This window comes from Rhinichthys klamathensis, unplaced genomic scaffold (genome assembly GCF_029890125.1).
Source record: "Rhinichthys klamathensis goyatoka isolate OS25496 unplaced genomic scaffold, OSU_Roscu_1.1 h1tg000170l_1, whole genome shotgun sequence".
NCBI classification, from domain to species: domain Eukaryota; kingdom Metazoa; phylum Chordata; class Actinopteri; order Cypriniformes; family Leuciscidae; genus Rhinichthys; species Rhinichthys klamathensis.
Genome location: NW_026606701.1, coordinates 3,204,038 through 3,217,002, shown reverse-complemented (window position 1 = coordinate 3,217,002; position 12,965 = coordinate 3,204,038). Strand labels below are relative to the sequence as shown.

General features: G+C 38.4%; 1 protein-coding gene across 2 annotated transcripts in view; it reads right to left on the bottom strand.

The window, feature by feature from the left end:
* Window positions 1-9,856, bottom strand: part of prima1 (proline rich membrane anchor 1) — a 64,506-nt gene extending 54,650 nt beyond the window's left edge. Inside the window, exons 1-2 of one of the 2 annotated variants that reach the window (XM_056259979.1) lie at window positions 9,218-9,856; window positions 8,088-8,238 (exon numbers count right to left, since the gene is read on the bottom strand). In XM_056259979.1, the coding sequence (XP_056115954.1) occupies window positions 8,088-8,238; window positions 9,218-9,298 (232 nt within the window). In that variant the 5' untranslated portion in view covers window positions 9,299-9,856. Of the gene's footprint in view, window positions 1-8,087; window positions 8,239-9,036 lie in introns of both variants that reach the window. The other variant, XM_056259978.1, reaches the window with a different exon arrangement.
* Between the last annotated feature and the right edge of the window lie 3,109 nt (window positions 9,857-12,965).

Here is a 12,965-nt window from a genome sequence, read left to right as displayed (position 1 = left end):
CTTGCGCGGCTATATGGGGAACAATCCTGGGACAATTTACCACAGAACAAGTGCTGGTTTATTTTCACTTCGAGGAGGAGCAACAGATTCAGCTGAGAAGTAAGTGTTTTATGCAAGTGCTTTGTTCTAATCGCGATATAGAATAACGTTAGTGTCTGTAAACGGAAAAATAGCATACTGTTTAAATGTGAATCATGTTTGTGTGTGTGTGTGTGTGAATGAATGAATGAATGAATGAATGAATGAATGAATGAATGAATGAATGAATGAATGAACGCACAGATACGTACTGTTACAGACTAAATAAAAGACAACATTTCGTTGACTAGTTTTGGATAAAGTTTTTACTCTAAAAAAGACATCAAATAAGCTTTTGTTAGGAGTTTCTGCTCATATGTTAAATATATAGTATGTTTTGTCAATAAACTAATCAACTAAGATGTTATAGTGTTTGTTCAAGCTATATCAAAATAATGAATCCTCAACTTTGAAATATGTATGATCAAACTAAGACATTTATGGAAAAAGACAATTTTCTTTTCGAGATGTTTCCAACTCTAACTTTGAACTGAAATAAAACCATGTCTATATGGTGAAGGGTGTGTGATAGAAGTGTCCAGACGTATGCACCCTGTATTTTCCTTATATAAATCCAAACAATCTAAAAGCCATTCCTTTTTTAAATCTCCTCATTCTTTGTGCAAGGCTCCTGTAATGATATGGCCTGATAGCACCTAATAGGGCCATTATGGGAGGGTCTTTGTCTTTCTCAGGTGTGAAATGCCACACATATTAATGAGAGATCACGCCTCCTGCATAAAGCTTTCTCAAACAAAACACGTCATTAAAAATGTAAAATACTTTATTGACTTATCTGAATGAGTAGTCAGGATGATTCTCACATAGTTTTGGAGCAAATATTCTAGACTATGTGATACAATTTTCAAAAGTATTGTGAAGAAATAGTCAATATGTGTTTTGTGGTCTTATTTCAGCAACTTTCATTTTTATTTTTTTTCAATAACCACGCATAAACATTATTCTCTTAAAAATACAAACATGTACATACATGTTGCTCACTTATCATGGTAGTCCCGTCTGTGCTATATAGAGTGAATTTACACCTTTGCCATTAACATGTTTATAAATAACTGAAAAAAGCACAAATGTCAGTGCATGTCAAAACATCCCAAGGGCCCCAAAAACACTCTGGTCCCCAGAGGGTTAAGAGAATAGGGACAACCCTTTTAGACCATGCACCGGGCACGCCAACCATTTTTCCCGTCATTAAACTAGCAAAAGTGGATTCGGACACGCCCTAAGTGCACTTGCGCCGTGCGCTTTAGACCATGTGCTTAGATCATTAAAACAGGGCCCTAAGTTCATTAGGCTTAGAAAGGACAAACAAACAAAGGACAAACAAAAGTTTTGGAAAAGTTGTGGAAAAAAATAGTGTCTTCTCTAATGCAGCTTAACCAGACCTCACAGCCTTTTTTTGCGTATTCCGTGGGGACAGATTATTTAAATGAGGAACATTGTGACTTCATAAGAGCCGGAAAAACTGCGTTGTAGTCCAAACGAGTCATTAGTTGTAGTTTTTGAAAAGGGGATTCTGTTAAATAAAATATCTCCCTTTGGAGTGGACTTTGAGCTTTGCAACCTTGCAGATGTTTTTCTATACACACTAACTAAAGTTGAAAAAGTCGAAAAGCATAATAAGGCCCATTTGCCTTATTATGTATGCCAATCTTTAACTGTACGTATTCTTTTACATTGTTATGTATTGTAGCACTTTACAGAAGCAGAGCCACTGACTGCCTTCTCACTGTGTAGAACAATTTTACATTTCTGACACAGCAATTTTCCCTATAGCAAGCTATCCTACTTCCACACATTTGAATAATTCAGAAGTGTGATACGCGGGAGACTTTTCTGCAATCCGTCATGCTGTACAAGCAAAAACATTGCCTGGTTATCTCAGAAATGTGCGGTCACCTGCCGTGATTTCACCTGATGAGAAGATATAGACAGATGAATTTGTTTCGCTTTATTTGTGTTTTGTGTCACAATGTGTTTTTGATTTGGCTACACTTAATTAATTCCAAAGATACTGAAACGCTTAACTAATGTTGACATGCTTTGAATTTGCATAAACAGGCAGATACACTTGCAAGACAAAACAGCCCTCCGGACAGGGAGACATTAGCTTTGCTTTTTCTCTTCCTTACTATGATTGTCAGGAGGGGGAGTCAAGTCGACAGGCCCGGAGGGATAACGGCTGACAAGAGCAGAGAAGTACTTGCCATTTCAAAGCTCTCTGCGTTATTCTGTTGTTTTTAGGCAGCAACTTTTTGTAAAAAAAATAATAAATAAACAAAAAACACAAAATCCAAAATCACTTGTTTTAAATGCTATAAGTGAATTTAGACATCACAACATTGTAATGTACAATTTGAGATTTGCTAAAGATTAACATTTAAAAGTGTTATTATTATTAAAGTTTTTAAAGATTAACCATAAAGGGTTAATTCACCCAAAAATGAAAATTCTGTCAGTAATTACTCACCGTCATGTTGTTCCAACCCCGTAAGACTTTCGTTCATCTTCGGGACACAAATTAAGATATTTTTGATTAAATCTGAGAGCTGGATCACTCCTCCATAGGCTTCTTAAGAGATCGAAACTGACCGGCCCAAAAGCTATGAAAGACATCGTTAAAATAGTCCGAGAGACTACAGTGGCTCAATCTTAAGTTTATCAAGTGACGAGAATACTTTTTGTGCGCAAAAAAACAAACAAAAATAACGACTTTATTCAACTAATCATTTCCTTCTCTGTGGGCCGTGATATTTCACGTAGTGAAACTACGCAAAGCTTCTAGGTTGTACGTCACGCATCACACACACATGACCAACGTCGGCCAATAGTGAGCCTACGTGTGACGTGCAACCTAGAAGCTTTGCGCAATATCACTACATGAAATATCACGGCCGTACAGAGAAGGAAATGATTAGTTGAATAAAGTCGTTGTATTTGCTTGTTTTTTGCGCACAAAAAGTACTCTCGTCGCTTGATAAACTTAAGATTGAGCCACTGTAGTCTCTCGGACTACTTTAACGATGTCTTTCATAGCTTTTGGGCCGGTCAGTTTCGATCCCTTAAGAAGCCTATGGAGGAGTGATCCAGCTCTCAGATTTAATCAAAAATATCTTAATTTGTGTTCCGAAGATGAACGAAAGTCTTGGAACAACATGAGGGTGAGTAATTACTGACATAATTTTCATTTTTGGTTGAACTAACCCTTTAAGTTAGTGCGTGTTAGATGATAAAAGGTCATGTAAAAATAGAGGAAATCCTACTTCCTTTTTTGCGACCACTACTGCCACTGCAAACCACATCTTGATTGACATCTTGACATAGGTTAGCACCATAAAAATATCACATTCTTCACAGCTTAAGGTAAAAGCCTGTGAATACGGACTCTTCAGGCTTTTAGGCTACTATAATTTGTCACAACGACAATCCTAGTGTCTCTGAGCACCTCTGTAAGGTTAGCTGAGTTTGCCATGCGTTTCTGACTGCCACACATGCCCTTTTTTGGGCTTAAAAGAGTGTGTTCTTTTCCAAGGGCCCAGGAGCAAATCCATCTAATCTACTTCCCTTCATCTACATCCTCAGCAGTTCTGTTAAAAATAGATTTAGACTAATCTTGAGATAAAAATGTGTACAATTTGGTAATATTCTGGGTTCAATCAGTACTATGTGTCTGCTCCAAAAGGATAATTATGAAGACAATACAATATAGAGCAATATCCAGTGTGGACGATTATTGGACTAACTGGTTGAGATGATGTGTGATAAATGGTGACTTAAAAAAAACATCTTGTTATTTTATTGCTAGGGGTGTAACGATACACAAAATTGACGGTTTGGTTTTCCCACGGTTTTGACGTCTCGGTTCGGTTCGATGCGGTTCGGTTTAGAAAGCTAAAATTGCTTCTTTTTTTTCCTTTTCTTTTTTAAACAGTGGTTTAACGAAAAAATCGTCTTTGTCTTTAAATTAATTCAATTACAATTAAACGTTTCACAAGGATTAAAAAAAAATCTGTAAACTATATAGGGAGCCGCACATTACTATAACATTAAAGGTTGTAGCCTAGACTTTTAACCTAAATTCAGATGCTATTTATTTTTTAGATATAATAATCAACCCACAACACATTGTATGAAAACATGTAAACTGAACATAAGGCAGTTTTTGCATTAACTTGTGTTTTACTCTAATTTGTTATTGAAATATAATACTTTACACAGTTGTCATTTTCATGAAAGATATTTTAAACATACATTAAATAATCAAGATATCATTAACAGGTTAAGTAAAATATAATATATAGGCTAACATGGTGCATTTATTTAGTGCAAGAGTTCATTTATAGGAACCATTTATAGGAAGTTGTGGACACTGAATCACTTGCCTGTTGAGGTAAATATAATGCTAGTGACAAGCTATGCTGTTTTATTGACGTCTTTCCGCTGCTGAAACACTGATTGAGCGATTACACGAGTTATGATGCCTTTCAGTAAGTATACTGCATCTTTCAACATACCTTCAGGTGTCCATTCTGTAACTGAGGAAGAGATGATCGCGTTTACCCGCGCGCCGCGTTGCCGTTTGAAATGAGGAGCTTAGTAGGCCTACAGCGATCTGTCACGCCACATCAAAGAGCGCCAAAACGCCATTTATTGTTGAATTTCGTGATCAAATAGACAGAATTTGAAAGATTACACCTTGCTTATTATCGAAAGTAACAAAACACTGAGCTTGTTATTTGGTGTTAATGGTGGTTAGCTACAAAACTGAATTCGTTGTGTACTGTACACAAGACATGAGGTCCATTGAGCCGGGCTGGGCGCGGAGGGGCGTGTTCGGTACGCAATGAGAGTATCGCGATTCGAATCGTGTGTTCTGTATCGCGGTTTTTCGGTTCGGTTCGAATATCGTTACACCCCTATTTATTGCTTCCAATATTCAAAGTCAAACTGACATTTAATCCTACTATTAGGTTTAGGGCGGTAACACTTCTTATTGCAATCGGGCCCTCTGAAGCTGCCTTTCCTTTTGCACAAATATAATACATTGCTCAGTTTAAACCTTTTATCACTGCTTCAATAACGACAGGTGTGGGAGTCCTCATTAAATGCATCTTCCTCATGAATAATTTTAATAAGCTAATGTTAAAGTCATTTCGCCCCTAAAGGCAAAGCCTGTCACCAGCCTTCAACTGGTTACTTATCAAAACCGCCTTTACAGTTAAATCCTCAGCCCTTGCACGGTTGTAAATAGCTATGTTGCATTTCGCCCTCAAACATTTCATGTCACAGACTGAAAACATAACATTAAAGTCTTTCAGCCTGAAAGACTTTAATGTTATGTTTTCAGTCTCTGACATGGTAAATATTGATTTTGTTCGCTTCACATCTGAAGATGTATCAAGCATGTATGCATGAGGCAGGTATCGATGCAAGGCACATTCTAATGTATTTTTCATAAATTCTTATGAAAATTCTCTTTCCCAAAGAGCTTGCCGTTGTTGTGAGAGTACATTACTCAGGCTTAAACTAGAACGCTAAAACTCTAGAGGCAGATTGATTTCACAACCCTTTCAATGCTAAGGCCTCATTGATCTGGCTTTCCTGAGCGCCTGACAGGGAACCCTGATGACAAATCTAAAATTTCCTCCCCCTGTAATAAAGCGGATTGAGCTTTGTGTCAATTGCGACCAGCAACCTATCTTCCGGCCATGTCCATTTCTCAAAACGGGAAATGTCAGGAAATGAAAATTGTTTCAGCAAGAAGAGCAATCTATTAAACTGCTTATAAGCTACCTTCAAAAGGAAGGTGAAAAAATATGATTAAATGAACTCGCACGTCTTTCTGGCAAAGCGTGCAGCCACAGCCAATTCGTTCATTTTGGGGATTGAACTCACTGCAGATTCTGACAACATGACAACTGAGATAAAATCACACTTGTTAGAGGAAATCCTAGATTGCAAGATTTATTTGAGAGACACAGAAAGCTACCTTTCAGAGGTGATGCAGAGAAATGTGTTTGAGCTTACAAACTGTGTTCTAGGGCTGCCCCTGGCTAAAGACTAGTAGTCATTCATTCAAGCCATTGGTCAACTAATCGCACATTTACATTAATTTAATAACTTAAATATATACTGAGGGGTTGGGATACTAAACCATGAGCCTTTAATAGGCTATATATAGGCGCTATATAATAAAGCTTGCAGCAAAGCACAGGCAAAAGTAATGATTATGAATGTGTCTGAAAAAAATAGCAAGGAGACATTTTAATCATTTATTAATAAACTATCGTCAACTTTATCTTTGCAGTCGACACCGACTAAGAAAACACTAATGACTCACCATCTCCTCAGTATAGTGGACACTCAGTATAGAGGAAATGCAACTTTCATACAGATTATATAATCAGAGAGTATATGTTTTCGATTCGAATTCGAACATTTCAAGCTTTCTATAGATATCATGTGTGTGAGGCAAGTACCCTATATGCTGAATTGCGGTTCATTTTTGTGACAAGCTCCAGTTGACGGAGACTGAGATGGCAGAAAGCGCATCTTGTTTGTTTTCTTTATTTTAAAAAAGCACAACGTTTTGTTGTTGATGTGAGTTTACACAAATATAAGTACACAAATGATTGCATGGCGCCTCCATGTCGTGCAAGCACGCTAATCCTTTAGCTTCAACACTCCGCACAACCACTTGGATATGCATCAAATAATAGCGCACATTTATCTAGGTTAACTAGGACCCTATTAAATCCATTTATCTAGGCACAATTTTACAGGCAAAAAAAGATCTATTGTCTGTTGTCTATAGCCGGGGTTTTCGAAGTGGGGGCCGCCAGGGGGCGCTGCAGCAAGTTGGAAACGTAAAAAACAAAACGTAAAAGATTTATATTATTATGAGTATTGTTATGAAATAGCATTATAATAATTTGTCACATAGCCTATCTGAACATTATACTTTTAATGCTAATCTTTTAGAGATGCACCGATTGATCAGCTGGTGACCGAAATTCGCAGATTTTCACGTGATCGGGCATGACAAATGTCAAATGCACTCGGGCGCCGCATGATTAACATCGCGCAACATCAGCATCCCACGTGCACACGGAATGCACATGTAGGAAACCTCGTGAATTACGGCCGTTTCAGACCGCAAGCGTGAGCGGCGCGTGAGCGGCGCGTGAGCGGCGCGTGAGCGGCGCGTGAGCAGCGCTTTTCGGCGTGCATGTTAATCAATGAGTGCATTCACACCAGGTCAAACTCAATGAAAAATCGGAATCAGCCAAGAAAATTGTAATCGGTGCATTTCTATAATCTTTCTGATTGTCTGGTATCAAACACCATCACATAATCTGGTGTTCACCTAGATGTTTTATTTATTTATTTCTACATTTGCTGCAGTATTGTTGATGGGTTCAATAACACATCCCGCAAAAGGGGGGCCTTGGCCAGAACCTAGTGGTATTTGGGGGGCCTTGTCATGGAAAAGTTTGGGAACCCCTGGTCTATAGCATAGCGATGTATGAAGTCACTTTCAAACCAAGCAGCTTTCTATTGGTCATGCAGCAAAATTGCATCACCAACTTGAACATGAATGAACATCAGGATCAGGAACTGCATCAGGAATATTTTGCACTCACACAAAACTCCCACTCCCGCTGGATTTCACCAGTGAAATTTCACCAGGCAAAGGTAATGTGACTGCACCTTTAATAAATTAAGCCACGTTAAGCGTTTAAGAACTTTGCGCTGTTTTTAGTGATTGAAATACTGCGGCGGGTACTATATGTGGACAAAACTTGCAGTTTGTTCACATATCTTTATTTTCCTTCTTTAGAGAGGTTATCTAAATATTCATGGCTTGAAACATATGTAAAATGAACAGGCCTGAGCAGCAGTTCTATGGATGTTTAGCCCTACAGGTCTCACGTTACTGAAAACTATGAATCAGGACTGCAGAGACATAATTACAGGGCAGAGCTACTCACCAGTTGGAGCCAGGAGCCTTGGGGGCGGTGGAGGAGGGGGTGGAGGCGGTAACGGTGGGTAGGGCCTACACTGGCATGGCAACTGGCAGCTTCCTTCCAGCAGTGCCACTGTGGTTCGTGAGCATGACTTCTGGAGCTCCCCTCTTGCAAACTAGGGTGAAGAAAACAGCACAAATTAGATTAGTGTTTTTGTCACTTTCATCACCATGCCATGTATAGTGCAGCAAAAACTTGCATAGTAAAAAGAGATTTTTCGCAATAGTACTTAGAATTTACAATGAAGAGAACACCACAAGCACTCTCTTTTTTCTCTCTGCACACTGGCGAATGGGAGCTCCCTCCCACTAAAGTGGAGAATGAAGGGTGTGTGGAGGCTGAGGTCTCTCAAAGAGAGCACCCACCCACACCGCAGAGCCTCGGACCCCCAGAGGAGTGGGAGTATTGAGGGGTGAACCCTGACACTGCCTCCCCCTAATAGGCCATCCTGGAAACACTTTTGCTAGTCTTGTGAGCACTGTAGTCACAGGAGACAGTAGTAAAGGACCAAAAGCCAAGTCTTCAGAAAACAGTTCAATTTCAATTACTTTAACCAGTGCTGGAACTGAGAGGAGAGTAGAATAAAAAGTATTCTAGTATTAGATGTGAACTATTAGATGTGTAAAATCAAAATATTACAAGTGCATTCAAGTGAAATCTTCAAACACCATTCACCAAACCTTAGCATACTGATTGAACTGTCGTAGGTTAATGACTTAAAAATATATAAATCACGTACTTAAATGTAAATTTATATTATAATAACTATATATATATTTATAAATCTGATCAATCTCAGCGCAGTTAGATAATCCAAAACTGTGACCGTTATGCACGTGCATTTTCGCGACGGTTCGTTATTGTACTTCACTATGAATTATCATCAACGACTGAACTGCTAATTCCAACTTACCTGCAATAACGGAAGAAATACTGAGAGAAAACAGTGACTGAACAAAAGCGGCAAAAAACCCAAACTAAGCGGCAATGAATTTCGGATAAACATTCCTCTTCTGTCTCTTCACAGTCCACCTGGCGAGGACGCGACTCTGAGGCGCATAAAAGTCATTTATTATCCGCTTCTCAAGGCTTACCAACGATGTTTTCCCCGAGTTTGAGCAGATATGGTGTCTGAAACATGCTCGTCCAATTAGAGCGACAATAATTGGTGACATGGAAGGGTTTGAAGCGACATAGGAAGGACGCTAGCGCTGTTTCTGAGGAAAGTTGTTGATCCTCCGCGCGCTGCCGTGGCGCGTGCCGTATCCACACAAGAGTTGCGAAGCAAAGTTCTCTCCGCGCGCGATTCTATGTGAGTCGAGCGCTGAATCAGGATTCATTTATTGCCAGGCATGATGAAATGATGTCAGTACACGGCACAGAAGTTACGGACACTCAAAACAGCACGGAGAACACACGTTGACTCGGTGAATCGCACGGACGCCGGTGCTCAAATAGGACCCTAGACTGTGGATTCACCTCTTCTTTACTTCTATAGCACCAGCTGACGTGAAGGCGTCCAGTGAGAGACGCGCGCCAAGATAACGCACTATTGTTAATGTGATAGCCATTTACATTAGCGACGAAATCACACGTTTTCTTTCGCTTCTGGATTGAGCTAAAGAGATTTATTTAACGAGGACCCTTAGGGTTACGTTTGGTTAGGTCACGGCGTTCGACAGTGAGCGTATTCGGGGCGAGTTGAATGTACTCTGCAGAGTAGACAGACACAGAGCACATGAGGCAGTAAGGGAGAAAGCCGAGGGGGAGGGGGGCAGTTTGCCATCCACCGCTTTTTTGTTTAGGTGGCAGAATTTTAATTTTAGCTTGGCCTGCGTGGTAAATTAAACGACGTAGCTATTGTGATTGTGTGTGTGTCCATCCTATGTATTACCATCCAAATGGGATTTTATTAACAGCAGAAACAAAGTTCTAATTAAAGGACTTCAATAAATTAAAAATAAATAAATTGTAAATGGCAGTAAAAGTATTGGAGCAAAGTAGGTAAGTCACGAACAGGAAGTGCAGGTTTTAGTGGGCTATAAACACTTCTAGTTCAATTAGACTTGTGTCTGAATCATGATTTTTGGTTGATGGAACAAACGCATTGGTCCTTTCTAATTAGGCTACTGTATGATACAATCTAATTTACATAATGCATTGGTGCTAAAACTACCGTTTAGACCAGTGCAAAACATGTGTGCTTTGTGATATTACATAAGTTTATGTCTTTGAAGTATTAGGTCATGGAGGCAACACAGCATACTATTTGAACATTTAGATTAAACATTCTGTTCATATGAATATTTTCATTTATGTATATTTTCTGTTAATGTATAATGAAAATGGCAACCTTAAATGTAAATGTACAGAGGTATCGCATACACTCTGTTTAGTATGGCTTTACTGTTTTGTATCTGGATGTTAATCATTTTGCTTGCACAACATCAATAATACTTTCAATCTTTCCAATCTAATACAATCTTTCAAAAAAAAAAAATCAAAGATGTTTGTTTATATGTATATATACATATTTATATATAAGCTATACGTAACAGTATATTGTGTGTGTGTGTGTGTGTGTGTGTATATATATATATATATATGTATACTATGTATACTGTAAACAGTATTGTCTACCTGCCTATATGCCTATAAGGATTTAAATTGAATCAGAAAGAAAAAATGATTTATTTATATATATTTGTAGTTATTGACAAATTATTGGGAGGATATTTTTTGTTAATTAATTCATTCTCCCACCTCTTTCTCTACCAAACTGCAGTGTGTGGTGACAGCTTACACTTTTGCACTAAACCCCCTCCTTCATCGGATTTAATTAGACTGAGGAGCCCTCTGATGTGATCATCCTAAATGAGGTTGCTCCAGTAAATCGCCAAAGCAATAAATTCTACCCAGAATAAATTGAATCTTAATTTATAGGTCTTGTTTTATGGACTGAGTCAGAGTCTGCCAGCACCTCAGACACCGTGTCTCCAATGTGTTGCTTCTGTTTAATCACAGCGATCATTCATTGGCTCTTAAAAATGAACTGGCAGATATTTAGATTTATTCACTTGGTAAACACCAGCAGGATTATTTAGTGCAGTTTAAACACACCTTTAACTAATGATCTGAAAGTAATTACAGTAATTTATAGTATTATTTAGTCAATACCTCATTTAAAAATCTACCTCCCTTGGTATTCTTCTCATAAAATAATCAGAAAACCAGCACAACGCTATTAGAAATGCAGGCACCATACATGCGTTCTCCTAAGTACTGGACAAACGTAGTCAATAGGAATCACTGTGAGGGCTTGGTTTTAGTGATAGGCTCTAGTCCAAATTAATGCCATTTCATTAGTTGAGACATGGCATCCCGCAGAGTAGATTAGTAGGAATAGGGGTCACAGAAGAGGGAGGGGTGTATTCAGACAATAGCTGATCCTAAAGCTTGATGCCAGGAAGTCCTGCTTGGTCTGCAGCGGTCCTCTCCCCTGCCTGCTGACCAACCCTAAAAGGTGCTGTAATCTAGTTAAAAAGAGATTGATGGCTCTTTGTACATTGAGGTAGATCTGTCCGATTGTTCATTCAATTGAGTCATGCAGGCCATTAGGCCTATATGTTCAATCAAGATGAGCTCACGCTGATTATTTTCCTTCCTCTCTGTCTTTTCGATTTCTGTCCCTTATCCCCCGGTCTTGAATTCTTTATTTGTTCTTCCTCACCTCTATTCCGGGCTTTTTTCTGCTGAAGATTAAATTGAATTGTGAATCAAACCGGCCGTAGTGGGTATTCTCTTGGTAGATTCAATATGGTTTGAGGGAACCTTGCTCATTAACAACCCCATGGTTCTGCCTCAAGTTGGCACCAGCTTCATGGCAATAAAGTAGTTTTGCAGGCCATCCGAGTGCTCTCAGTAGACATTATGTCAATGGTGTTGTTATAAAAGAGATCAAAGAGACCTCTGGGAATTTGTACTTAAGAAATTTTATAGGTGTACTCAAGAAAGATGATAGCCCATAACACAAATGATCATAAACAAAATATAGCACTCACTCAGTCTTCAGCCTATTTTTGGTACCTTTACTGCATGAAGACAAAAGGCACCACAAGAGACATTTATATCTGTGTTGATCTGATATATTTAAATGGCATTGATCCTGAGAGAATAATCTGAAATTAGTATTTTGGTCACTTAGAGCATAAACTGGTTGTTTTGCCATGTTGAATCATTTATCTGCGAATGTTTCTGACAAATATTCATTGATGAATATACAGTCACGATAAGATGTAATCTATGGCTCAATGCAATTAATTTGAGTTAGTCTAATTAGTGCTTTTACTATTTTTAATGTAGCCAGATATTGTTTTTGAGTGCAATGTCTCTCAGTCAATAAACTAATAATTGTTTATTCGTTTGGGACAGCCAGATTTGATAGATTTGTTGTTGAGGACAAAATGTTAATGTTAAATTTTACGAAATAATGTGGCTTCATCCATTTTCTGAAAAGTAATTAAAATGAGGACCATCTTGCGTGTCATTCATAAGCGTATTTGAAATTATCTTCATTTCTAAATTGAATCGGTCACTCATGTGGAAATACTACATATATTTTTATGACTGAAGAATTAAGCAATTCAAAAGTGTGCTGGAAAACACTATTGATGATAGCCACATGACGTTGTCCTCTAATCATAGTCCATTCTAATATTCAACTCAATGAAAAGTTTAGACATTGACCAGACTTGCTATGAACCTAATTTGTGTGCTTGCCATAAATGTTATATTGAATATGACAAGGACATAATAAAATTAAGCCCCGCCCATTGATTTCTA